Genomic DNA, 28,000 nt, shown 5'->3' on the forward strand with positions numbered 1-28,000 from the left:
GAAGGGATTTCTTTCACTGCCGCTGAAAAGCACACGGACTGCAACAACGACCTCTCTCTTTTTAATTTCGAAAGTCAAATAGGATCAATCACATTGTGATTCCCTCTTCTCAAAGCCAGTCCCGCCTACCCTCGTGGACCCTCTCTGGTGGCCGGGAAGGACGCTCGGACCGAGCGGCCGAGCAGGGGCTGCAGCGGGCGGTAGTTGTCCGCCATCACCGTCTCCTCCTCGCCGGCGGCGGAGCACAGGAGCGAGCGCAGCGCCGACAGCTGGGGAGACACGGGCGGGCGGGCGCGTGAGCCGGCGCAGGGCGGCGGGCAGCCCCCGCACCCCCGCCGAATGGGGACGGCGCCAAGTGACCAGTAAACGGGGAGGGAGTGACGGTGCGTGTGGGCCACGGCAAGGTCACAGAAGCACTGCGGCTGCCACCTTGGCGTCCGAGGTCACCGGTGGGGGGATGCCGGCCGCTGTGCCGTGCACTGCTCCAGCCGCCCGGGGAGAGGAGCCACTGGGAGGCCGCCTCGGGGGACGGACCTCCCGCCCCGCTCAGGATAGCGGCAGCCCCAGCCATGTCCCACTGCCAGTCCGTGAAGGGTCTTAAGGCAGAACCACCCAAATCCCCACCCCACGGAACTTTTGACAGAAAAGAAATGAGTGTCACCAGGATGACAATCCCCCCTGGGACCGCCGCGAGATGCCTGACCAGGCGGGTGTGGGGAGCGGTGGCCGACACTGCGCATCTGTCACCCCCAAACTCCAAACTACCTTAGACGGACAGAATTCCTGCAGATTCTTAAGATTTCCAGAGAGAAGATACTATGACTTTATAAAAAGTATACATTTGAAATAAAGGCCACTTGAGAGTATTTGAGCAACAACAAAAAATAAATAAATAAATAAAAAATAAAAAGTATACAATATTATATACGCATTTTAGAAAAAAAATTAGAATATTTAGATAATAAAAAGGAAGAAAATAGCCAGGCACTATGGGTGGCGCCTGTCATCCTAGCACTCTGGGAGGCCGAGGCGGGAGGATCGTTTGAGCTCAGTAGTTCAAGACCAGCCTGAGCAAGATCGAGAAACCGTCTCTAATAAAAATAGAAAGAAATTAATTGGCCAGCTAAAAACATATAGAAAAAACTGGCCGGGCATGGTGGCGCATGCCTGTAGCCCCAGCTACTAGGGAGGCTGAGGCAGGAGGATTGCTTGATCCCAGGAGTTGGAGGTTGCTGTGAGCGAGGCTGACGCCACGGCACTCTATCCCGGGAAACAGAGGGAGACTGTGTCTCAAGAAAAAAAAAAAAAAAAAAAAAAAGGAAGAAAAGAAAAGCCACTGCAGACCCATGACCCTGAGACAAGGGCTCTCAGCTTGCGGGGTGTGTAGGTGACAGGTTAGGGCCCTGCTCGGTCACTCCACGGCCTTCCCATGGAGCCTTGCTCTGCCCAACAGGATGAGAGTATGCGTGAGGCCAGCAGGGGCTTCGGGGTGTGTGTGTCACTGGCCTCTCTGTCGCTGACCACGAGCCCCTGCCCTGGTAGCCACTGGTCTAGGACACAAGGGAGACCCTGGACCAGCCCCAGCCTTCCCCACAGCTCCACCCTCCACAGCCCAGGAGCCTCCAGCCAACACACGGACCCGTGAGCGGGAACAATAAACACTGCCGTGACCACTGCGGGTGTTTTGTTACGCAGCGCTGTCGCGGCAACGGCTGACTGGTGCAGTCCGCCTGCGCCTCCCTCTGGGCCCGTGTGGTTCCCCAGCCTCCCAGCACAGCATGTGAGAAGACCCTGTGCCATCTAAACTTCTCACTGCTCCATCACCCAAAGGAGCGGAACAGACTCAAGAATCTCCTCTCCCTCCCTCCCTCCTTCTGTCACCAATGTCCAGGCTGCATCTGTGACATCTTTCTTGCTCTCGGGGCCCCAGAGCAGGTCAGGGCACGTCCTGCACGCGGGGTCGGCCCACGTGGCTGGAACGTGGCTCTGGTGAGCACGTGGCTGTGGTCCCCACTGTCCCTCTTTTTTTTTTTTTGAGACAGAGTCTTGCTGTGTTGCCCAGGCTACAGTGAGTGCCGTGGTGTCAGCCTAGCTCACGGCAACCTCAAATTCCTGGGCTCAAGCAATCCTCCTGACTCCTGAGTAGCTGGGACCACAGGCATGCGCCACCATGCCCGGCTCATTTTTTCTCTATATATATATTCATTGGCCAATTAATTTCTTTCTATTTCAAGAGCGAGATGGGGTCTCGCTCTTGCTCAGGCTGATTTCGAACTCCTGACCTCAAGCAATCCGCCTGCCTCGGCCTCCCAGAGTGCTGGGATGACAGGCGTGAGCCACCGCGCCCGGCCCCCACTGTCCCTCTCTGACCATCACCTCTTAAGGCTCTAAGCCTCTTGCTCCTCCTTGGGGAGGCCGAGGCGCAGGGCACCGCAGCAGGACGAGAGCCGCGTCCCAGGCAGCGCCCGCTCCCACCCCGACGCCGTCTCTCCCGTGCGGTCTGCGCACAGGGGAGAGGCCCGGAGCCTCCCACTCACAAATGCCCACTGCGTCCCTATCAGGGGCTGGGACTCAGTGCCAGCGGTCACGTCACTTCAGTTTTTCTGCAGCGACTTCGCCCGGACACAGACGGGAGAGCGCCTGCCCTAGTTCAGCCGTGTGTGCCCAGGGTCCCGCCGCGCCCCGGAGCGGGGCCACGGGGGAGCGGACGGCGCTGCCACGCACTGTCTCCGCCGGGTCAGGCCTCCCACGTCTCAGCGAGAGAAGGGCTGTGGCAAGGGGGGGGCTGTGTCCAAGCTCAACAAGCTCCTGTTGCAGCTGGAAGCCGTCCTCCTGTGGGAGCATCCGAGCGCAACGCGACGCCCAGGTGAGGTGACTAAGTGAAACCCCAGAGGAGAAGGACGTCGCCCTCCCGTCAGGTCATGAGGGTTACCTGGCTGGGAGCCACCTCGATGGGCTGCCTCTGGAGGATCCAGGTGACCGACTCGGCCAGCGGCGGCGTGGTGAGGGAGCCCGCGTAGGTCCAATAGTCCCGGCAGGCGGGCAGCAGCCGGGAGGGGTCGAAGGGGCCCAGGGCCGCCCGCGCATCCTGGGAGAGCGAGAACGGGCGCAGTCGGGTCTCAGGTGAGACCAGAGCTGCAGGGGGGGGGGCGGGGCGAGGGCGGCATCCCGCTGATCTGAGCGCACGTGGCTTCACATGCTGGGGAGCAGGGGGATGGGGGGTGGGGGGCCCTCTCCAGGATAAAGGCTGCAAGGCGCCCTTGTCAGATTTGGAAGCCGGAACTAGAAAACGTCACCCTTATATACAGAGAAGGAATTCCCACCAAATGCTTGAATTTTCCCTTTTAAAGGCATTCATTTCTAGATATTTTAGGTATAAAAATAGTACATTCTTTCTTTTTTTTTTTCAAGACAGAGTCTCACTCTGTTGCCCGGGCTAGAGTGAGTGCCCTGGCATCAGCCTAGCTCACAGCAACCTCAGACTCCTGGGCTCAGGCAATCCTCCTGCCTCAGCCTCCCGAGTAGCTGGGACCACAGGCATGCGCCCCCACGCCTGGCTAATTTTTCCTGTCTTTTAGTAGAGACGGGGGTCTTGCTCTTGCTCAGGCTGGTCTCGAACTCCTGAGCTCACGTGATCCTCCCAACCTCGGCCTCCCAGAGTGCTGGGATTACAGGCGAGAGCGCCCGGCCTGTGGAGGGTGTTTTATTTTATTTTATTTTATTTTATTTTATTTTATTTTATTTTATTTTATTTTTTGAGACAGAGTCTCACTTTTGTTGCCCTGGCTAGAGTGAGTGCCGTGGCGTCAGCCTAGCTCACAGCAACCTCAAACTCCTGGGCTCAAGTAATCCTCCTGCCTCAGCCTCCCAAGTAGCTGGGACTACAGGCATGCACCACCATGCCCGGCTAATTTTTTCTATATATATTTTTAGTTGGTCAATTAATTTCTTTCTATTTTTAGTAGAAACGGGGTCTTGCTCACGGTGGTTTCGAACTCCCAACCTCGAGCAATCCGCCCGCCTCGGCCTCCCAGAGTGCTAGGATTATAGGCGTGAGCCACCGCGCCCGGCCATGGAGGGTGTTTTATAAAGGGTGGTCTGCGTGGTGCTCCCAGAAAGCAAATAATGACTAAACAAGTAACAAGTGTGGCCCTGAAGGCTCACCGAGAAGGTGACATGGGGGGAGGGAGCAGGAGGAGCCGGTGTAAAGCGCTGTGCAGGTGTCTCTACCTCACCGCTGGGGAAAGTGAGACACGCAAACCACTCGCCCAAAGCCATGCCACCCACGGGCGGGACCCGGGCGTGTTCCGAGGCTGGTGCCCCCAGGGCTGCGGGAAACACAGGGGCGGGGGTCCCCAACCTCTGCTTGGAGCCTCCCTCCTCCCAGTCAAGCTCTGCGGCCTTCAGCAAGGAAGAGGACACCGGTGTGGCCGGCACCGTCCCGGGAGCTCTGTGCCCTGTCCCCAGACACAGGAGGTTCCGAGCGGCTGCGTGGTCACAGGGGCCCTCGTGGCCCCGGAGCAGGTCAGGGCGTGTCCCACACTCGGGGTCGGCCCAGGTGGCTGGAACGTGGCTCTGGTGAGCACACAGCTGTGGTCCCCATTGTCCCTCTCTGACTGTCACCTCTTAAGGCTCTAACCTTCTTGCTCCTCCTTGGGGAGGCCGAGGCGCAGGGCACCGCAGCAGGACGAGAGCCGAGTCCCAGGCAGCGCCCGCTCCCACCCCGACGCCGTCTCTCCCGTGCGGTTTGCGCACAGGGGAGAGGCCCGGAGCCTCCCAGGGAAGAGGAGCATGCCCTGCACAAACAGCCCCACAGCCGTGTCCTGTGTCCCCCAGCAAGAGAGGGGACCCCCACACGGGGGGGGGGGGATGCTGGTTGGGGAAACATCCCGAGGCCCAGGTTTACCCTGGCCGAGGACCAGCCGGGTGGGGGGAGAGGACGGGGCGCCCTGAGCAGTTCCCGAGCCTGCGGGCGGAGCGCAGGGGACATCTGGTCTCCGTCCCCGGAGGCCGCAGAGCCAGCATCAAGGGGGACACGGGGCACAGATCAAACGGCTCCCGGGGACCGCCAGGGAAGGGCTGGCCCCGGCGTCCATCTGGACCCGCTCACACCATTGTTAGGACAGGCACAGCCTCATCCGTCCCGGCCTCTGAGGGTCACGGTGACTCCTCCCGCCTTGGAATTCTTTTGTTCGGTGCTGAACAAATAAACTACATTTGTTTGGTATTTCTGCTTCTGCATCAAAGTCCTTTCTTGGCTGATCTTAGAGAAAAGCGACATGATTGTCCTTGTCATCTTTATTTTTTTTTCTTTTGTTTTGAGACAGAGTCTTGCTCTGTTGCCCGGGCTAGAGTGCCGTGGCGTCAGCCTAGCTCACAGCAACCTCAAACTCCTGGGCTCAAGCGATCCTCCTGCCTCAGCCTCCCGAGTAGCTGGGACTACAGGCATGCACCACTATGCCTGGGTCATTTTTTCTATATATTTTTAGTTGGCCAGTTAATTTCTTTGTATTTTTAGTAGAGACAGGGTCTCGCTCTTGCTCAGGCTGGTCTCGAACTCCTGAGCTCAAACAATCCACCTGCCTCGGCCTCCCAGAGTGCTAGAATCACAGGCGTGAGCCACTGAGCCCGGCCTGTCCTTGTCATCTTTCTGAGCTGAGCTTGGCGTGGCCCAACCAAGGCCGGGCAGAGACCTGCACTGTGGGCTTCAACCTGCGCCCGGGCAGCTGTCTCTCCCATGGCTTCACATTTCCCCTGGACAGGGATGGCCTTGGGTTGTCACCCAGGGAGGGTGCTGGGTGGTACGGGGGTCACCATTCTGAAGTGTGTCAATAGTTATTGATCTCAATCTGTGCTCAAACAAACTTTACCACTGGTGGATGCCATTGCTTGGGCCATGGCCGATCAATTTCAGGTAAACAGTAGTCCCAGTGACAAGCACACGTGTCAAAAACCTTCAAATGCTGCCTGAGTGGCTGACTTTTGGGAAACCCCAGTGGAGCCCAACACCGTCACTCTCCTGAGGAGCAAACCCATTCATTTGAGTTCCGCGTGGCACGGGCACGGCTAGAAATGGCCCCACCAAATGCCCTGTCCAGGGCTGGCATCACTCCCTGATGCAATGCCCGGTCCCTGGAGCTATTTATTTTCCCTTGAAAATGAATGGTCAGCCTACACAAGTGTGCCGTCAAATCAAGCCGATTTCAACACTCGTGGCTCACCTTGTGCCTTATTTCCGGCAGGACGTCCACCACCTGCTGCAGCGCCTGGTGCGGGGCTCCCAGCTGCACGGCACGGACACGACACGTTAGCCGGACAGGCAGACACGGGGGGACTGCATGCCGTGCTTCCCCGAAAACAAGACAGGGTCTTATATTTACTTTTCCTCAAGAAGACACCCTAGGGCTCATTTTCAGGGGATGTGTTATTCTTTTTAAGTATGGGACAACCTTCTACATGTATTCAACTATAGTGAAGTCGTCTTCTTCTGGAACATCGTCATCATTCTCCAAACCCCGAATTCAATCCTAAATGTCTTGGGATTCTATTTCCTTTAGAACCATCGGCCCCAACCTCTCCTGTCAGCACTAGAGCTCTCATGGAGCAGATGAGAAGGGCTGCTCGCGTTCTTTCCCGCTCCGAGACGACATGCACGGGTTGTGCAGACGCGCTGCGCAGCCACGCCCGTCACTAGGGCTTAATTTCAGGGTAGGGCTTCTATTGCGCACATGCTTAGAAATCCTGCTAGGGCTTATTTTATGGGTAGGGCTTATTTTCGGGAAAACACGGTACTTCGCTGCATCTCCTAATCATCACCTGCTGGGGTCTCCGGTCTCCGTCAGGGGCACCGTGCCCTGGCAGGCGATTACCTTTAAGAACACGCCTATCACAGCCAGGCCGTTCTCTCCCGTGATCGCTTCCTGGTAGCTTCGGTATTTCACAGAATTCCAGTGAACTAAGTGCAGCTGAAACACAGTAGGAAGAGAATTTAAGTTGGTCGTGATGCAGTGAGAAAGCAAACTGCCAATTCCCCTTCCGAGTGGCAGACCTAGGTGTCCATTTAATAATTTCTTTTGTTTTCTTTTTTTTTTTTGAGACAGAGTCTCACTCTGTTGCCCAGGCTAGAGTGAGTGCCGTGCGTCAGCCTAGCTCACAGCAACCTCAATCTCCTGGGCTCAAGCAATCCTCCTACCTCAGCCTCCTGAGTAGCTGGAACTACAGGCATGCGCCACCATGCCCGGCTAAATTTTTGTATATATATTTTTAGTTGGCCAATTAATTTCTTTCTATTTTTAGTAGAGATGGGGTCTCTCTCTTGCTCGGGCTGGTTTTGAACTCCTGACCTGGAGTAATCTGCCTGCCTCGGCCTCCCAGAGTGCTAGGATTACAAGCATGAGCCACTGCACCCGGCCCCGTTTAATAATTTCAATGAATTAGGTCGTTGCAGCCGGGTGTACACACGCCCTGCGTGGCCGGCGACCCTGGGGCTCCCAAACCCTTGACAAAACCACAGCAGTAAGAACCTCGGCTTCCTGGTGGGACAAAAAGGGAGGATTATTTTATTCCCTTATTTTATTTTATTTTACTTTATTTTATTTTTTGAGACAGAGTCTCACTCTGTTCACCGGGCTAGAGTGCCATGGCATCAGCCTAGCTCACAACAACCTCAATCTCCTGGGCTCAAGCAATCCTCCTGCCTCAGCCTTCCAAGTAGCTGGGACTACAGGCATGTGCCACCATGCCCGGCTAATTTTTTCTATATATTATCAGTTGGCCAATTAATTTCTTTCCATTTTTAGTAGAGACGGGGTCTCCCTCTTGCTCTGGCTGGTCTTGAACTCCTGAGCTCAAGTGATCCTCCCGCCTCAGCCTCCCAGAGCGCTAGGATTATAGGTGTGAGGCACCGGCCCGGCCAGGAGGATTGTTTCAACTTCATAAACTAGAAATGGGTGGGTTGATCATTTGCTACTTCTTAGTTATTGTTGAACAAAGATTACCAGATAAAATGCAGGCTTCTCGGTTAAATTTGAATTTCAGATAAGCAATGAATATTGTTTTTAGTGTATGTCCCAAATCTTGCATATTTCCCTAAATCAGGTGCCTGACCTTGAACTTCTTGGTGTCTTTGTTTTACACTACTCCTTCAGTTTTCCTGTTGCAGGAAGGTGGGTTTGGGAGCGTGGTCTTCCGTCCAAACTCAGATCAGAGCTGGCTGGGGAGGTTAGGCCTTCCCTAACCCCAACCCTAACCCTTCCTGGTGAGCAGGAGGCGGGACTGTGGCCTGGCATTCCGTGGTGAGAGCGGGGTCTCACCTAGAACAGAAGCGGTCTGGGCATCCACATATTTCCTTTTAAGCACTGGGGTCGTGGTGGAGGGTCTTCTAAAGACTGACGAAGCCCCAAGCCCACAAGGTCGGGGCGCAGCAAGCCCTTAGGCTTCTTGTCAACAGGCCCCCGCCCTGCTGGGGTTGCAGGCTGGGTCCTGCAGAGGGCACCGGGCAGTGAGCATGGCGTGGTTCAGTGACCCCGGGCATGTGCATCTGAGCCCATGGGCCCATGCCTGTGGGTCCCCTGGAGTGCCACACCTGAGACCCCCCGGCCAAAGCCCTGTTCCTTTACAGACCCCACCTTTGAAGTCAGTTTTCCCTCTCCGCCCCCAGTCCCCAGGGAAAGGCTGCAGCCTGGGCCAGAGGCACCACCGGGAGGGGCCGGAGGCAGGGAGAGCACTGATCTTGTTTCCCTACAAATAAACTGCAACAGCTCTCCTCTGTTAAAATATCTATTTATAAAAACAAAGCTGCAGTCCGGGCGAGGTGTCTCACACCTGTAATCCTAGCACTCTGGGAGGCCGAGGCGGGAGGATTGCTAGAGGCCAGGAGCTGGAGGCTCCATAGTGAGCTACGATCACGCCACTGCACTCTACCCTGGGTAATAAAGTGAACTGCTGTCTCTAAAAACAAACAAACAACCCCTAAACAACTATAATATTAACTTCATAACAACAACGAAATTGAAAAATGGTCCGTGACTCGAAATGCATCAAGAAGTCAGGCGGGTTGGTGGAGAACAGAGGTGACAAAGTGACCACAGAATGGCAATGGCAGCCTCATGGGTTCTCACTGCACAGTTCTCTCCTTTTTTTTTTTTTTTTTTTTGCATGTTGGAAATATTTCATAATAAAATGCTGGAGAAAATCTGTTATCATCATATAAGGCATCATTCTTCATCCCAACATAACCACAAAAGGCAGTTCCTAACAGTTACCCCTGCTCATTTCCTTTCCCCACTCCCAGTTTGGAATGTTGAAAATATGACTTTCTGGCCGGGCTCGGTGGCTCACACCTGTAACCCTAGCACTCTGGGAGGCCGAGGCAGGAGGATTGTTTGAGCTCAGCAGTTCGAGATCAGCCTGAGCAAGAGTGAGGCCCCCGTCTCTACTAAAAAATAGAAAGAAATTATCTGGACAACTAAAAATATGTAGAAAAATTAGCCGGGCATGGTGGCACATGCCTGTAGTCCCAACTACTTGGGAGGCTGAGGCAGGAGGATCACTTGAGCCCAGGAGTTTGAGGTTGCTGTGAGTGAGGCTGATGCTACAGCACTCTAGCTTGGGCAACAGAGTGAGGAAAGAAAGAAAGAAAGAAAAGAAAGAAAAAAAAAGAAAAGAAAAGAAAGAAAGAAAGGAAAGAAAAGAAAGAAAGGAAGAAACAGAAAAGGAAAGAAAAGAAAAGAAAAGGAAGGAAGGAAGGAAGGAAGGAAGGAAAGAAAGAAAAGAAAAGAAAAGAAAAGAAAAGAAAAGAAAAGAAAAGAAAAGAAAAGAAAAGAAAAAAGAAAAGAAAAGAAAAAGAAAGAAAGAGCCGGGTGCGGCGGCTCACGCCTGTAATCCTAGCACTCTGGGAGGCCGAGGCGGGAGGATTGCTCGGGGTCAGGAGTTCAAAACCAGCCTGAGCAAGAGCGAGACCCTGTCTCTACTATAAATACAAAGAAATTAATTGGCCAACTAATATATTTAGAAAAAATGAGCCGGGCATGGTGGCGCATGCCTATAGTCCCAGCTACTGGGGAGGCTGAGGCAGGAGGATTGCTTGAGCCCAGGAGTGTGAGGTTGCTGTGAACTAGGCTGACACCACGGCACTCACTCTAGCCTGGGCAACTGAGTGACACTCTGTCTCAAAAAGAAAAGAAAAGAAAAGAAAAGAAAAGAAAAGAAAAGAAAAGAAAAGAAAAGAAAAGAAAAGAAAAAAGAAAGGAAGGAAGGAAGGAAGGAAGGAAGGAAGGAAGGAAGGAAAGAAAGAAAGAAAGAAAGAAAGAAAGAAAGAAAGAAAGAAAGAAAGAAAGAAAGAAAGAAAGAAAGAAAATATGGCTTTCCTTCAAGAAGATGATCTCTAGTGTACAGATTTCAGATTCTCAGAAGAGGACCGCCTGCAGCTGCCAGTCTGCTTGGCTGCAAGAACACGGCTGAGGTGGAGGCTGTGACGAGCTCAGGCTCTGTTCTGGAACCCCAGCTGTCTGACCTTAGCGAGTTACACTCAGAACCTCAGTCTCGTCTCCTGTTAGATGGGCGTGTGTATAGTACCCTCCTGTTAGTTGCATGCTTAAGTGGGTGGGGTGGCCAACTGTCCTGGTCTGAGCACTGGAAGCCCCAGGTCCCAGGAAGTCTCGCCCCCCTGAGCAGCTGGGACGGCTGGCCTCCTCGCAACAGAGCCTGGGCCACAGACAGCACCCGAGTGTGACGGCGTCTACCAACCTCTGCCGGGTACGCGTGGTCCTCCACCGTGTGCTCCGAGCCCCACGCGTTCTCCGCTCCCCAGTGGAAGTGGAACTGCTTCAGCCTGTAGTGGTTTTCCAGGGGCCCACCACTAATTCCTGCAAACAGAAGCAGCAAGACTGTGGGGCCTTTTTTTTTTTTTTTTTTTTTTGAGACAGAGTCTCCCTTTGTCGCCCAGGCTAGAGTGAGTGCCGTGGCGTCAGCCTAGCTCACAGCAACCTCAGACTCCTGGGCTCGAGCGATCTTCCTGCCTCAGCCTCCCGGGTAGCTGGGAATACAGGCATGTGCCACCATGCCCGGCTCATTTTTTTTCCGTGTATTTTTAGTTGGCCAGTTAATTTCTTTCTACTTATAGTAGAGACAGGGTCTCTTGCTCAGGCTGGTCTCGAACTCCTGACCTTGAGCGATCCTCCCTCCTCAGCCGCCCAGAGTGCTAGGATTACAGGCGTGAGCCGCCGTGCCTGGCCGACATGGGTGATTTATATCTCAGTTTTTAAACATACCGAGAAATATCCCTTCCCCCCAACAAGCACATAAAAACACCGTAAACGGTAAAGTCTTCTGGCTGTGAGCACGGAGGAGCTGGTCTGCAGACGGGGAAACCAAGGCAGCACCGAGAGCCTCCCAGCCTCGGACAAACTTCGAGACTTTCACGGCAATTTTCTAGGGATAGAAATACAAGAGGGGCGATTTTTCCCTTTGAGGGGCCTGAGAGCCGATCTGCCTTCGAGGCTGTGTGTTGTGTTTGATTTGTTAGCAGAGGCTACGTGGGCTGCTGAGGCTCAGCTGTGGGAACCGGAATTCGAACCCGGGTCTCATACTAAGACCCCCCACCTTTCCTACTTTATCTCAAAGTACAAAATGTACCCGAGGGCCGAGCACAGTGGCTCACGCCTGTGATCCTAGCACTCTGTGAGGCCGAGGTGGGAGGATTGCTCGAGGTCAGGAGTTTGAAACCAGCCTGAGCAAGAGCGAGACCCCGTCTCTACTATAAATAGAAAGAAAGTAATTGCCCAACTAATATATATAGAAAAAATGAGCCGGGCATGGTGGCGCATGCCTGTAGTCCCAGCTACTCGGGAGGCTGAGGCAGGAGGATCGCTTGAGCCCAGGAGTTGGAGGTTGCTGTGAGCTAGGCTGACGCCACGGCACTCTAGCCTGGGCAACAGAGTGGGACTCTGTCTCCAATAAAAATAAATAAATAAAGGGAGAAGCAACACATCAATCAGCCTTTCAAAGAGGAAACGTGAAGAAAGGGAGGCTGTGTCTGGCGGGTTTTCCGGCCAGGCAGCGCAGGCGGCTGAGGTCTGGCTTGCGCTGGGCTGGGGCGCCCTCCAGTGGCCGGCCTGTGCAGTTGCACCAGGATCCGCAGGTCGGGAAGCCTTGGGCAGGCCAGCGCTCTTGAAACCTCCCCCTTTTAGTTCAAAAATGCCAGCGGGCACTGACAGCCCCCAGCCCCTTCAGTGTCAAAACAGGTGTCTCATCTACGCGTCTTGAGCCCCCTCCAAGTTGGGAAAGACAAATCCCATTGTAAATTTACGATCTCACTGCAAATTCCAAAATTAGTCCTGACCGGCCCTGACGGCTGACCAGCGAGCTGCCGCGTGTGTTCATTCCAACGCCGGGAAGCGGCGCTTGGCGCTCTTTCTGCAGACCGCTCGGCTGGGCAGCCGGGAGCGGGGTCTGCAGTCTGGCCCGAGTCCAGAGGCTGGTGCCAACTCCTCCCAACGGTGTGACCTTGGCCCAGTTATTTTGCCACTTCCAGCCTCAGTTTCCCCATCTGTAAAGTGGGGATGGTCCCAGAACCTGCTCCACAGGGCTGTTGCTAGGATTGAGTCACATGGAAACGCAAAGTTGTTAGCGCAACCTCTGGCGGGTAGGAAGCTCTCAAAGAAAGAAAAGCCAAACAAAAAGTAGCCGTTGCATGTCTGGGTGGGACAAACCAGCCGATTAGGGGACAGAGGCTGTCGTCGTCCAGTGACCCTCACGTGGGCGCTGCGCAGCCCACCTGCCAGCTCACGCACCTGCACCTGGCGGGGAGCGCTTGGCTGGCAGGCTGGTTCCTGAGCACCTGCCACCTGCCGGACGCTGTGTGGGCCCCGCGGGATCGGTTCCCCGCAGCGGCCCTGCAGAACAGGTACCCCGAGCCCCACGTTGAGACCAGGAGACCCAGAGGTGAAGTCGTGGCCGGGCGCGGTGGCTCATACCTGTAACCCTAGCTCTCTGGGAGGCCTATGTGGGCCGATTGCTCGAGGTCAGGAGTTCGAAACCAGCCTGAGCAAGAGCGAGACCCCGTCTCTACTATAAACAGAAAGAAATTACTTGGCCAACTAATATATATAGAAAAAATTAGCCGGGCATGGTGGTGTATGACTGCAGTCCCAGCTACACTGGAGGCTGAGGCAGGAGGATTGCTTGAGCCCAGGAGTTGGAGGTTGCTGTGAGCTAGGCTGACGCCACGGCACTCACTCTAGCCTGGGCAACAAAGCAAGACTCTGTCTCAAAAAAAAAAAAGAGAGATGAAGTCGCCTGCCCTGGGTACCCGGCGACCCAGGTGGGACGGTGGGACGGTCAAGGCCTGACCTCTCGGTGCAGGGCTCAGGCCACGTTCTCCTACTTGTCTTGTCAGGAACCCAGCTTAAGGCCGCAGACGCAGATAACATAATTTCAAAATGACTTTTCATAGTGACAATACAATGTCACAGTCATTCTCTTTAATGAAAGAAAAGAAGCAAGCCCCATTCATGAAAAAGGGGGCCTTTAGCTCACCTGCCCCCAGCCCCCGCTGTTAGCAGGGTTGTCCACAGAGCAGTGGCAGCCACCCACCGCCCCAGCACTCCCTGTGAGCAGGTGACCTGAACCAGCTCATCCAGACAAAATCGGGCGACTGCATCAGCGAGTGCCACACCCTCGGACGCGATGACAGGTGACACTGGAGGCCGACCCTGTGCTGCATGCACTGGCCCCGGACGCTATTGTCGCTGCCGTTATTAACACGACAGCCACTGGCGACAGCCGCTGACAATAGCCACCTACTTGCAGTTCGAGGCTTTTACCAAGATAAGCAGCCTCTTGGCAGGCGCGAGTCGCTTGAGGCCTAAAATTAGTGCAAGAGAAGTTTGCAATGCTCTAATTAGTTGAACTGCAAATAACACGATGTCACGGAGGACCAGCCTGTGCTTGGCACCACTCCGGGGTTTCACCGATATTACAAAGCTCCCGAGCTTTGAAAGGTTTTTTTTTCTGTGTGTTCCCTCGACCAGAAAGGTCGTTGGGACTTGCCCTAGGATAGTAGGAGCCACAGCTTGTGGCCGGCAAGGGCCCCTGCTGGGGGCCACCGAGAGCCCCGACCCCCAGGACTGGGAAATGAGGGAGCCTAGATGGTTCCCCGGGTGTCAGGCTCCGCGCACATCACGCGGGGGCTCTGGGTTGAGAGCCGGGCACAGCTGCGCTCACATCCTGGTCTCACATCCTGGTTCCAGGCGGCGTGGCTTTGCACGGGTGTGTTATCTCTCTGCGGATCAGACTTGACATTTGCGAGAGATAAGGAAGCTTCCTGGGAACATGGCAAGGAGCAAACACTGCGATGCTTAGAGAGCTCTCCTGGCACAGCCCCGGCAGGCACCTGGCCTCGCCCGGTCAGCAAAAGGGTCCCCCGGGGCATGGATCTTGCCTGGGACAGTGCGGGGGCCCGCAAGATGGTGAAGGAGTCCTTGATGCAGTGGTAACTGCCCTGTCTCCAGCCCACCTGTTCAGGTGGCGGCCCCGCATCTTTCTGGACGCCTCCCTTTTGACTTGTTGCTGGAGTCTGTTTCTTTGACTTGCAACTGAAGATCCTCAACGGATCGAAGTGAAGCCTGTAAACCTCAAAATCACACTGGTCTGCAGGTCACTCCCTCCCTCCAGGAGCAAACGCCCATGGAGCCCCTGCTGTATGCTGGCCCTGCGCAGGGAGCGGATTCCGTGACGGCGAGAGGCACTCTTGCACTGGGGCTTCCAGGAACGGAGCGCCCATCAGGGTCTCTTGGTGCCGGGGTGACTGTCAATTGTCACTTAGAGGACAGAAGGCTGGGACGGGCTCCCCTTCACAAATGCACATGACTTAACCTTCACGTCAATGCTGGAAGGGGCATTTGCTGGCACGTGGCACCTTAACTGCCCATCACCGTCCCTGCTCGTGAGTGACACAGTAGTGTCACTGGCCGAGGGGCCCCGTCTCTCCTTCCTTGGCTGGTTGACCAGGTCATGCACACACACCCAGTCCTCCATGGCCAGAGAAAGCCAGACTGCAGCCTGGCCAGCAGCTGTTCTCTGCCTGCTCCTTGTCCCCTCCGTGGAAAACACTACAAAGAGCCCACAGCCAGTGCCTCCCTGGGATTATTTTATTTTGAAGGAAGCACAGTGGGCGCCACTGTCGCACACCGAATGCTTAACCCTCGGGGCACCGGGCCAAGCACTCCACGCGGGCCGCATTCTCCTCCTCCCGCCCACCCTGTGGAGCCAGTGTCAGATCCTCAGTAAGCAGAGGAGGAGCCTGAGGGTCAGGGAGGTTAGCTGACTTGATCTCGCCATGCTGCTGGGACTCACACCCTGCTCTCTCTGGCCTCTTGAGCCAGACCCTCCCCCCCAAGGCCCACAAAGACTCAGATGAGCTGCCATCTTGGGCGCATGCCAGGTTTCACAGAGCGGGGTGGTTTGCGTGTGGAGCGTGACAGTGGCCATCTGTGCGGGTGGGCTGCAGTTTTCCCCTCCCCACGCCGTCCCTCAGGCCCTTCTTCCCTCGGCCCCCAGGCCCCTCACAACATTTGGGAAGAGCCCCTGCCCCGCCTCTGCTGCCCCGTGCCGCTGGCCGCTCCATCTCCCAGTGCTGGCATCCCTCGTCTCCTAGAAAAGCCGCGGGCGGGCGGGCGGCCGTCCACACTGACGGAAATTTCCTTGGCCTCCCGCCTCTGTTTCGCTTTGAGTTTCTGGCGCTCACCGGTTGCGGGGCCCAGACCTCAGCGACCGTACTCCATACAGAGCGGCTTCCGCACCGCGCACCTGCCCCGCTCGCCCGTCCTTGCTCGGGAGCCATTGCCCTTCCTTCTAGCCAGGCCTGGGGGTTTTGCTTTTTCTTTCCATTTACGGGAGAGAGACTCATCATTCCCGTCTTCTTGCAGGAAACTTTCCCCAGCGCTCGCTGCCCGTCCTTCGCCTGTGTCTTCCGTCCCTTTTGCTCCTGACTCTCAGTGGAGGTGACCAAAGAGGACAGATAAACGGAAAACAGGGGGCAGAGGGGGACCTGGGAAAAAGCTGGAGCAACAGGGTGGGGCGGGTCCCGCGAAGCTGAGTAGGAGAGAGAGAGAGAGAAAGGAAACTGGGTCTCTGGGAAGATGACAAATAAAGCAAAACCAGATTGGCCTTCGTGGACACGAGCCACAGGAGGAATTACCCAACTAATTTATATGGCCGGTGGGGAGACATCCAGATAATTCTTTCGGTCTGTGGCAGGGCGGGGTGAGTCCCTTTGAACCAGATGGGGAGGTGGGGAAGCCAGAAGGGGTCAGGGCCAGGTCAGACGCCGAAGGCCTCGGACGCAAGAGCGACTGAGTCGGGGAAGGGCCAAGGTCTGCTCAGGGCAACAGCAAGGCCATGTGCCCAGAACGGGGCACGCCTCTGGACGCAGCGCCCACCGACCCCCACCCCCAGGGTCCCCTGAAAAGTCACTTTCCTCCGCTCTCATCTGCACCTTGCTCCAGGGGGGTGACCCCCAGGTTGTCCAGACAAGGGACCAAAGCTGGCCCCCGACGGTCGGCCCTGGGACTGTTGCTGGGATTCTGGGGAGGAGGCTCTTTCTCTTGGTGTCGCCGGGCTGGGAGGCTGAGCCAGAGCCCTGGCCGCCCTCTTTCCACCATTTGGGAACCCTCAAACAAGAGGGGATCACCCCCCAGGAAGAAGCAGAGCCCCGAGAGGGAGCATCATGCGGATTCCCGGCAGTGTGGTTCTCCCGCCCCGGGCCCAGCCACACCCTGGACGTTCTAGGATCTGAGCCAACAGATCTCCCTCCTCTCTGCTCGAGCCGGCTTGACTTGGGACTCTGCCACGTGCAACCCAAAAGAAGCCTCCACGGATACAGTGGAGTCCGCGCTCAGAGAACAAAATGAGATCAGAGGCCGCAGGGCCCAGAGGGAGGAGGGCGGGGACCCAGGCATGGGAGCTGGCTCCGACCCGCTCCAGCAACCTCTGTGCAAATCCCTCCCCAGCTTCGCCATCGGTGACTTCACCTTGGAAGCCCAAACTTGGCCACGTGGGAGTGTTTACACCACGGAAAGCGGCAAACACCACTGATCCTGGCTCCGGTCCCCGCGCCCACGCCCAGAAAGCCAGCTGCTGAGCCTCACCCGCGCTCCGCTGCGCAGACCTGGGAGGGCAGTCCTCCCCGGAGCCCCTCTGGAAGTTCACCCGGGCCCTGAGGACAAGTCTGAGTCATGACGCACCGACGGTCTGCACGGGCCACGTTAAACAGACCACGGCCAACTTTCCACGTCCCCAGTCCCCAGGCTGCACTCGGCCTCCAGCGGAAGTGCATTGGAGGGAAGAGTGGAAGGACGAGTCCTGGCGGCCCTCCAGCACCTTCCTTTCCATCTCTCCTCTCACCTTAGCCACGTTTTACTTGTCTGCTTGTACTTAGGACTCTGAGAAGAAAGTGACAGTAACTTAAGTCAAATTAATTTACCAAAAAAAGAAAAAAAGGTTTGTTAGTCCTGGCTGCAGGCAGGCAGCATGCAGGGGCTCCAACACCGCCTGGCCCGGGCTCTCTCCCGGCCACCCCGGCTTTGCTCCCCTGCTGGGTGCTTTTCCCAAGCCGGTTCCCACCGCCTGGGGCTCAGAGTGACCCTAGGGCGGGAAAAGCTGCTTTTGTATAGTTCCTGGAAATAAGGCTCTAGCTCTCATTGGCCAGGCTAGAATCACGTGCCCATTCCTGGACCAGTCACTGCCGCCAGTCCTGTCGGGACCGCCCCTTCCCAGCGCACACCTGTCAACACACTAACCCTAGAGAGGGGCGGGCTCTGGCCGCACTGGGCCCCTGGAGGACTGGGAACAAGGACCCTGCACTCCCTGGGGAAGGTCTGACTCCGCAGGTGCCAGGTGGGGAAGAGGATCCTGCTCGTAGGGGCTCCTGTCGCTTTGGTGGCATCTGCCGTGTTGCCTGCTCAGCACTCCCTTAGCAGTCGGGGTGCCCGCAGACCGGCTCAGCTGCCCGTGGCCTCGTGCCGACCCGTGCGGTGCAGGTGAGGGCAACCTCACCTTGCAGGGAGCGCCATCCTCCTGTCCCCCTTGTGCACCTTGGCGCCGCACTCCTGGTCTCCCGGGAGCAAGTCTCTGTCCCCTGCGTCCCAACAGCGTAAGGGAAGCAGCCTTCCCGGCCCTGACCCCTCTCCTGGGTGACAGGAGAGCAGGAAGGCCTCAACGCCCACCTGGGACTCACCTGAGCCCTCGGTGGTGGAGTCAAATTCCACCTGGAAGAGGTAGCCGGTGTTCCAGGCGTACATGCAGGACGCCGCGTCGTAGGCGACCTGGAGCGGCTTCAGCCGGGGGTCGTAGACGCTGTCCCTGGCCCGGATGTTGATGGGGGACTGCCGGGTGCCCCCGGGCACGGGGACCGGGCCCGTCCAGAGGGGGTGCACTGTGGGCAGAGAGAGGGAGACCCTGGCTGAGGCACCGGCTCCACCCGTGTGTCACACAGACGGATGTGGCAGAAACACGGCCACGTGAGGCCGCGCGGGACCCAGGTAGTGTGGTGCGAGGGCCACGGGCCTCAGCCACGGAACCTGCACCCCGTGTGCGCTGTTCCCTGCCCCTCTGGACCACGCCGAGACACGGATTTCCCCTCCCACCCGGAACGGCAGCCCCCTTGGCCTGCTGACGGGCTTTTGACCTCTGTGCGGTCATCGTCACAGAGCGTGGCCACAGGAAGCCCAGCTGAGCCCGGGGGAGGGCAGGAGGGCAGGTGGCGGGAGGGTTTGGAACCTCCCTTCCCAGTTGCACGAATCCAGTCTGAGTGATGCCGCAGATACTACTAGGAAGTCTGACCCGCCCCCAGCCGCCCGCACGGAGGAAGTAAAACCCCAGCAGCATGAGAAGTAAGCGGAGGCACTCTGACCCCTTTTCCTGAGGTTCACTTTGAAATGTTTTGAGTGTGTATCTTTTTGTTTTGTTTTTTTTGAGACAGAGTCTCACTCTGTTGCCCTGGGCTAGAGTGCGGAGCATCATCATAGCTCACAGCAACCTCAAACTCCTGGCCTCAAGCGATCCTCCGGCCTCAGCCTCCCGAGTAGCTGGGACTACAGGCATGTGCCACCAACGCCTGGCTAATTTTTCTATTTTTAGTAGAGACAAGGTCTCGCTCTTGCTCAGGCTGGTCTTGAACTCCTGAGCTCAAGTGATCCTCCCGCCCTGGCCTCCCAGAGTGCCTGGTCTGAGAATGATTTTTAAAGTAAGATACATTCATCTAAAACATTTCAGAAAGTGCAGAGAAGTTTGCAAGAGCAGCAGGTTGCCCGCAGCAACCCCAGGGCGTGTGCCCAGACAGCATTCTGTGCAAACAAACACCGTTGTACCAGGAGAGATCTGGGGTTTTCTTAATGGACAAGGACCCTACTCTTGCAAGCTGTTTGGTCATTTAACATCGTGAGATCATTCTGTAAGTGAAAACAAAATACACTTCCTTTTTTTTTTTGTGGGGAGGTTAGGATTTTTATTTTTATTTCAGCATATTATGGGGGTACAAACTGTAAGGTTACGTATATTGCCCCTGCCCCCCTCCCTGCCCGACACCCGATAAATGTTATTCCTATATGTCCACTTAAGTGTTGATCCGTTACTACCAATTTGCTGATGAGCACATGTGGTGCTTGTTTTTCCATTCTTGAGATACATCACTTAGTAGAATGGGTTCTAGCTCTATCCAGGAAAATATGAGGTGCTGTATCACCATTGTTTCTTAAAGCTGAATAGCAACTCCATGGTATCCATATACATTTTATTAATCCTCTCATGTATTGATGGGCACCTGGGTTGGTTCCACACTTTTGCAATTGTGAACTGAATATAATTCCTTTTAATGGTGGTATGTTTCCCTTGCACAGTTATGCCTCAATTGTTAACGTCAATTCATTAGCGGTGATGTTTAGATGATTTCCAACTTGTTCCGATTTTAAACAAAGCTATGATAAAGTTCCTATTACTTCTCTGCATTCTTGCCTGGATTATCCTTTCTGATGAACTAACCACATACTTGCCGAGTCAAAGGGTGTGCCCAGCAGAAAGATATGCAGCCCTGTAGGAAGTTTTTCTCCCACCTGACATGCTAGTGGCTAACACATTGTTGTCCTGTTCTCTAACGAACTTGATCATTTTTTTTTTTAGGAGATGTTATTTAAGACAGAAACCATCAGAGGTCAGTAGAATGCAGAAAACATTAAAATTGAAAAGACAGCAGAATCACGGAAGGTTTATTTCAAGATTACAACTTTTCTGCTTTTCGGTGTTACGAAGTCCTTTCTCACAGGCAATAACGGTGATGGTAGACAGTTGGCTGTTTGTTTCGCTTGCTTGTTTTAGTTCTCTGTCTCGGTTTTTCTCAGCCCAGTTGACGTGCGTGGGGACCGCACCTGCCGGTGTTTTGCCATCTGTCTCCCTCCACCAGAACGGACGCAGGGCTCGGCGGTTCTGCTCACCGGGGTGTCCCCGTGCTTAAACAGTGTCTGACACAACGGATGTTTGTCTCCCTGGTGTGGGTTAGCGACCTTATAGGCGAGAAAACAGCTGAGTCACTTTCCAGAGATCTGCAGCACGTCAGTTACCTGCGGAGTCTGAGCTAAGATCCCGTCTCCCGGAGTCTCCGACTGCAGTTTCCCGCAGCTCTGGGCTGTCTCCCAGGTCTCTATGGTTTTTCTCTGTTCTTTGCAGACCGGGGCGGGGGGGAGAGGAGGACGCCCCTACCACCCTTCCCCAGTGGCCTCCAGAGGCCAGAAATCCCATCACTGGACCCGTGTGTCCGGCTCCCCTACTCCAGTGGCCATGGGGCCGTGGCGGGCAGTGCAAAGGAGCAGGCTGCCTCGGGCCACGACCCTCCACCTCAGGCCGGGAGGCAGCGGGGAGGCAGTGGGGTCTGTGGCCACCTAGGGAGCTAGGGGCACTTACGGGGGCTGCTGCCACCCAGCAGCAGGGGGGAGCATGAACCCTCTGCTGCCAGACCTTTAGATTTTTCAAGAGAAGTTAAAATACAGATTTTCATAGAAGTCCCCCGATATTCAAGTGTTGCCAGGTAAATATTTTGGTTTAGGTTTTAAACATTGTGGGGCAAAGAACCCGGCTCTGCCCACCCGCCATCTGAGTTGTTGGGCAGCTCATTCACCACCCTCCCTGGCCCACCTCTTTGTCTGTGGGAAGCAGGACGATGGAGTGTGGCGACAGTGGGTTTGCACCTGAGAAGCACCTGGAATACCTGTCCGTGCACAGGAGGCACGAGATACCTTCGCCGCCCCGCCTCACAGCCCGGCCAGGACGCTCCCATCCACGCAGAACTCAGTAGGTGCCCAAAACAACGACTAAACATGCTCGGGGAGACCGCTGGCCCCGCAGCGTTCTGCAGACACGAGCCACCCTCCAGCCATGCCCGTCATCCTAGCACTCTGGGAGGCCGAGGCGGGTAGATCGATCAAGGTCAGGAGATCGAGACCAGCCTGAGCAAGAGTGAGACTCCGTCTCTACTATAAATAGAAAGAAATTAATTGGACAAATAAAAATATATAGAAAAAATTAGCCGGGCATGGTGGCGGCGCATGCCTGCAGTCCCAGCTACTCGGGAGGCTGAGGCAGGAGGATCGCTTGAGCCCAGGAGTCTGAGGTTGCTGTGAGCTAGGCTGACGCCATAGCACTCTAGGCCGGGCAACAGAGTGAGACTCTGTGTCAAAGAAAAAGGCCCGTTCTTGCATCCAGCCCGGGCGTTCCCTTCCTCTGGATGGGGGACAACGGACTTGGGAGCTGGCATAACCGGCCAGGAACCCCGGCAGTGACAACAGGTCCTTTGCTTGTGTGTCCTTGGTCCAGCTTTTGCTTTAATTCGAAATTACACCAGCAGCCCTGGGCTTCCGTAGTCTGTTTTCTGGAAAGAGGCCCGTGAGCCGGCACAAACCTGGACGGCATCCAGGCGCGCTGGGCAGCCCCCCGCAAACTCTGTTGCATCCCCACCCCACCCCCACGGCATTTGCCACACTGCACAGACCGGAATTCGGACGGGACGCCGAGCAGCAAGGGCCTCCCTGACCCAGGAGGACGCAGGGTGTGGCCAGAGGGGATGTTTTCGGTCCCCTTTGCTGAGCTGCACAAACGGGGCCACCAACAATGAAACATCTGCGTGGAACATGGCGTCTGCCCCCACGTGAGTGGACGTGGCTCCTCGCTGCACGCAGAGAGGTGACGCCACGTGAGTATTGAATAGGCTCCAAGTGTTTGCTCACGTTGGCCACGGAGCCCCACGGCTGAGGCCGGCACAGCAAGGGCAGCCGTGTGCTAATTAAAGTCGGCACTGACGGGAAGCAAGTAAAATATTATCTTCCTTCTCAATCGTTCAGCAAATATTCACAGAAGTCCTCCTGCAGATGGAGCCCCGGCCCCAGTGCAGGGGACTCGGCCTGGAGCAACAAGCCGCGTCACGGGGCGAGATCTGGAAGGAGACCCCCTTCCCTTGACGCACTCTCATGCTCCACCCCCCCAACCCCCCCCCTCCCGCTGGACCACCGCAGCAGCCCTCAGCCCCTTCCCCTCCACCTCTCTGAGAGGGGCAGGCACTCAGAGTGCGGGTCCAGCGGCTGCTTACTCCCTCACACCGGCTGTTTGTCACAGCTGGTCACCTCTCAGCTCAGCCGGGCCGAGCCAAATGCAAGAAGCCCCGACAGGGGGGCAAGAAATAGCTATTGGAATGTTCAAGATGGTGTCGGTAAATGTCTAATTAGCGGCTCTCCCAGGGAATAGACACCTGCGATTTCTAGTGTTTGCTAATTACCATGGTGTAACTACCCCACCATGCCGGTTTCAGGTTGCCAGCATGATGTCACGTCACAGACTTGGGGACAGAAAAGCACGTCAGTGACAGGCAGCCCTGGCACCCATAGAAACACAAGAGAATGTGTAATTAAAATGATTCCTGGCGGGACACGGTGACTCACACCTGTAATCCCAGCACTCTGGGAGGCCAAGGTGGGTACATAATTTGAGCTCAGGGGTTCGAGACGAGCCTGAGCAAGAGCGAGACCCCGTCTCTACCAAAAATAGAAAGTTAGCTGGGCATGGTGGAGCATGCTTGTAGTCCCATCTACTCGGGAGGCTGAGGCAGGAGGATCACCTGAGCCCAGGAGTTTGAGGTTGCTGTGAGCTAGGCTGACACCACGGCACTGTAGCTTGGGCCACAGAGTGAGAGGCTGTCTCAAAAAAAAAAAAAAAATTAAAAGTAAAATAAAGAAATAAAAATTATTCTGAACATTTTGTAACTGTTTGACTTTTCTCTCAAGGCCAAACTACCAGTGATTTTCAATCACTTTTTGTACCAAATTTTTTTCCCCCATATGAAATATTCTGCAGGATATCAATATGTAAAACACCAAAACAAAGGAGTGAACTCCTTAGGAAGTTCAAATCTTGCCTGTTTGGCAGAATATTTTCTGTTCATCGCAGAACTCTGGGCAGAGCTTTGGGGTTCTGCCGGGAGCAGTTTGAGGACCGCAGCGTAAACTGATTCCGGCACCTGATACAGAACTCACTCTCTCTGACGCAAGCGTGCAAAGCTGTGCGCACGGTGTAAGAACACATTTTGCAATAGCAAAAAAACTGTGGGAGGGGGAGGAGAGGATGGGTAAATTCACACCTACTGGGTGTGACGCACACTTTCTGGTGGATGGGCACGCTTGTAGCTCTGACTTGGGCGGCACAAAGACAATGTATGTAACCAAAGTGTTTGGACCCTCACAATATACTGAAATACAAACAAAAAACCAATTACTTAATCCTCCTTTTTCCTTTAAACACTTTTGTCTTCCTTTACCTCCCTGAACATGCACACAGTTTGCTTGGCATGTGTGCTCCTGTTGCAGTGCCTGTTCCCGAATAAATATCATTTTGTCAAAAAAGAAAAGTGTGTATCAGCTAACGCCCATCGACAGGGTAATGCTTAAATAAATGCAGGGCATCTACATGGTGGCGAGAGCCCTGCTCTAGGCCTTCCCCGAGTCTCCTCGTTGCATCCTCCCTTCTGACCACGCTGTGCTGTCATTTTTTTTTTAGACAGAGTCTCACTCTGTCACCCGGGCTTGAGCGCCGTGGTGTCAGCCTAGCTCACAGCAACCTCCAACTCCTGGGCTCAGGAGATCCTCCTGCCTCAGCCTCCCGAGTAGCTGGGACTACAGGCATGCGCCACCATGCCCGGCTAATTTTTTCTGTATATTTTTAGTTGGCCAATTAATTGCTTTCTATTTTTAGTAGAGATGGAGTCTCGCTCTTGCTCAGGCTGTTTTCGAACTCCTGACCTCCAGCGATCCGCCCGCCTCGGCCTCCCTGAGTGCTAGGAAGACAGGCGTGAGCCACCACGCCCAACCAAGTGCTGTCATTAACCACCCTTCACAGAGGATGACATTGAAGCTCAGAGAGGTTAAGAAACTTGCCAAGGGGCACACAGCTACAGGGTGGTGGGGTGAGGACCGCAGTCTACGTGGCCGGTGCTCTCAGTGGCTGTACTAAGAATCAAAAGGGGGACAGGCGCTGAGAGACAGCCGTGAAGACATCTGCAGGCAAATGGAGAAAACCAAATCTGTGCGTAAAGCACAGTTCTTCTTGCATGTTGAAAACTCTCGTGTGTGTGCGTGTGTACACATGTTCTGCATGCACAGAAGAAGGTGTCAGAAGGCTGCGCCGCAAACTATCCCTGGGTGTGATGGTTGGTGCGGTGGGAGGACTTCCTGCCTCAGTGGGCCCAGCACTGCTCGGGACTGCAGGCGGGGCTGGGGTGGGCCCCAAGGTGCTGCTTTCCTGGCAGGTGCCCTGTGCTGCCGGCCCGGGACCCAGCTTGAAGTGCAGGGTCACTGGAACGGCAGGTTAGGGACAGGATAGTGTGTAGAGGTGACAAGGTTTCTGCCCCAGACTCCTCTAGGTAGGGGGTTTAAAATGTGGGTTCCCAGCCACTTTGGTTTTCCACGTCCCTGCGGATTCCTGGGACGCCCTGAGCCTCAGGTAGCTGCACCCAGGGCTCCGGCGCGCCCTGCCCTCTGCCCCCACCCCACAGGCCTGAGTCCTCATGGGGTGGGGACCCAGGCAGAGCCCAGAGTGCCCCGCAGATGGCCCGGTGGGGCTCGAGGCACGGGCTGGTGCGCACCAGCGGGTTAGTGGGCAGAGCTGGCGTGTGCCGGCTTTCTGCACACGTCACGCCGACCCTGCGTGGCCCAGGAGACAGTGTCACCCCTAGTTCACAGATGAGGACGCGGAAGCTCCGGGGGGGGGGGGGTGAAGGCCACCTGCCCAAGCTCCACCCCTGAGGGCGGCACCAGGACCCCCACCCGGGGTCTGGCTTCGCCACCCTGCTCCCCGAGCTGTGGGACACAGACAGCGGGAACGTCTGTGTTAGGGGAGAACGTGGCAGCACCACCCCCCTGTCCTGAGCATCTCGCCCTCGTGACGACCCTGTGAAGCTGAGGTTACATGAATCGCCCAAGGACACCCAATGCAAAAGAAAGAGTGGAGGTCTGAACCCAAGCTCTCTGGCTGGGGACTGTCTCTCCCCTCGAAGGGCACCAGGCAGTCAGCACAGTGACACACACACGTCGCATCGCCCCTCGGGGGGACTGGGGACCTACTTACAAGCGCGGCCCCTGCCTCTCTGTGCGCAGGGATGCTGAGAACACCGTCGCGCCGGACGGTGTCGCAGGGCCCCCCACATCTGCTTTGCCAGCAACGAGAACCCCGAGGCTGTCCAATGGCCCCTCCCCAGCATCTCGGGTCTGTTCTGGGGACCCCAGTGCACAGGGGGCGGCTGTTCCTACCCTCCGTCCTCACTTTGATCCGGACCACTGTGGAGTGGACTCACCTCTTTTCGTGGAAACTCACCAAACCCCCGAGCCTCACGGTGAAAGTCCAACCCATGTCTGTCCCAACTTGTTGATGTTTGGTTTGGGTGTCAGGTGGGTGCTTGTGGACGAGTGGCCTTCACTGGGCACAGGCCGCTCAGGTCACACTGTGCTTCGATCTGGTAAATAGAGGGGTGAATCCGCCTGGGGTTGGGAAAACTTTACAGAGAGCCTGCTGGGGGCTCCGGTGAGAACTCGGGAGAGAGCAAAGTCCTGTTCTTGCGGTGTGGACGCTGTGGCCTGGAGCCGTGGGACACTGGAGACCAGGAACAGAGCCCTGTTGTGTGCTTGGGAGGGCAACGGCAGGCCCAGACGCGCAGGCCGGGGAGCTGCCGCACGCAATGCTGGGGGTGGGCATGGCAGCAGGCGCCCACGTGCCCAAGGCTCCTAGTGACGCAGCGTGTCCTCTCTCTCCAAGAAGAGGTGCGATTTGATTCAAGTTCATGCTCCCTGAGCCAGATTCCCCTGGCCTGGGACACTCCCACCTTACGGCTGTTGTCTTGGCGTAAATACGAACAGTGCCCCTTCACCCACAAAAGGGCCCAAGTCTGGATGGTAAGACGGTCACCAGACAACCTGTGATACCTGCAGATGCCAGCCTGCAAAGAAACCTGCTTTGGACTGGACAGAAGTTTGTCCCCAGACACCTTTTATCCTGGAACAGACCCTCCGGGTTGAGATGGACAAGCTTGTAAATTTTTTTTGGTTTAAACTTACAACCTTTTATAGGGCAGGGATGTCGTACCTTATCATAGAATCCTAGGTGTGGAAAACCCTGCAGAACACGCGTTCTGAAGCAGGGGTCCATCCAAGAACCGCCTAAAGAAAGTCACGCGCACGGGTCGTCTGCAGGCTCTGTCCTTGCTCGCATGGGCCGGTACTTTTGGCCGCCTTGGTTTCCAGCAACGAAGACCAAGTCTGGACTCTCTGCTTTTCTTTCCACAGAGTCATTTTGGAAACACACCCACTCTGGGTAGCCTGATTCATTCATTCATTGACTCTTGCCTCAGTTTCCTCCTCTGGAAAGTGGGGACAGCTTGACACTTGGCAGAGCTGCTGAGAAGGTTTATTGAGTGGATACAAATAATGGCTAAAGAACGGCACTCCCGTGACTGTACGCCACGTCCCAGGCACCCCTGAGCCCTGACAATCCCCCTCGCCTGGTCAGCTGACACTCCACGGGCTCTGGGGGCATGTCCTTGGCCACCCTGCCCCTTTCAGGCAGACCACACGGTGCAGTGGCCGTGGGTCTGGAGTCCTGTGGCAGGCCTCTGCTTTAGTTAGAAGCTCCATATTATGTAGATAATTGTGCTCTCTGTCCTCTTCAATGACCCACTGCTTCAAGGAACTGCACTTAAAATTGAACAGAAAATTAGGATGAACATATACGGCCAACCAGCCTTCTCGGTCGGTTCTCCAGCTGGGCCGAGGGTACGAATGCTCTGAGGACACAAGGCCAGCAGCTCCAGCAGTGGAGCCAGGCGCCGGTCACGAGAAACACTCTCCCGGAAGTCCTCCGCACGGCCACAACTGAGAGCCACTATCTTGGGTGATGGTAAGTTCCAGACACATAGAGACCACAAATCAATCAGGAAGTCAGTATTTGCTTTCCCAAAATAATGGAGTGTCATTTAGGAAGTCCAGCGTGTTCCTCAATGAGTGAAATGGTAATGTGATCGCGTTCTGAGCCGGACCCTCTGCTAAACCCTTCACAAAGTCTACTTCACTGACGACTCCCAAGAGTCCCGTGAACTCTCCACACCAGCTCCAGAGGAGGCAGCAAGGCCCGAGGCCTCAGCGACTTCCCAAAGGAAGGCTCGACTTCCAAGCTGGGATTGGGCAACAGGCGGGCTCAATGTTCTAGCCTTTCATTCAGTCTTCTGGGCTTTTCCTGGGCAACTGGGAGCATCGTGAATAATCCATTTCTGCATCCTAGTGACATCTTCAGAAAGAGGAACGTTCTGAAGGACTGCAGGGTCTTCCTGCAGCGGGCATGGCAAGGGTTGGCAAAAGGGCCTTCGTGGTTGTTACGAGTGGCCAGTGCACATGCACTTAGGTGGTCCCCCCATTTCTGGTGC

General features: G+C 55.7%; 1 protein-coding gene across 3 annotated transcripts; it reads right to left on the reverse strand.

Annotated features, from left to right (window-relative positions):
* Positions 1-48: 48 nt before the first annotated feature.
* CA5A (carbonic anhydrase 5A) lies at positions 49-28,000 on the reverse strand. Of its 3 annotated transcripts, none has more exons than XM_075995861.1 (7): positions 25,883-28,000; positions 18,236-18,433; positions 10,747-10,865; positions 6,817-6,965; positions 6,222-6,346; positions 2,933-3,088; positions 49-269 (listed from the first exon to the last, which is right to left on the reverse strand). In XM_075995861.1, the coding sequence occupies exons 2-7, from the start codon at positions 18,297-18,299 to the stop codon at positions 85-87; spliced, it is 798 nt and encodes a 265-aa protein (XP_075851976.1). In that variant the 5' UTR covers positions 18,300-18,433; positions 25,883-28,000; the 3' UTR covers positions 49-84. The 3 variants fall into 3 exon arrangements, with proteins under 3 accessions (XP_075851976.1, XP_075851975.1, XP_075851974.1); XM_075995860.1 differs by lacking the exon at positions 25,883-28,000 and adding an exon at positions 25,657-25,876 and having other exon boundaries at positions 6,222-6,284; positions 6,870-6,965; XM_075995859.1 differs by lacking the exon at positions 25,883-28,000 and adding an exon at positions 25,657-25,876.

The sequence above is a fragment of the Microcebus murinus genome, chromosome 20 (genome assembly GCF_040939455.1).
Source record: "Microcebus murinus isolate Inina chromosome 20, M.murinus_Inina_mat1.0, whole genome shotgun sequence".
Lineage (NCBI taxonomy): Eukaryota > Metazoa > Chordata > Mammalia > Primates > Cheirogaleidae > Microcebus > Microcebus murinus.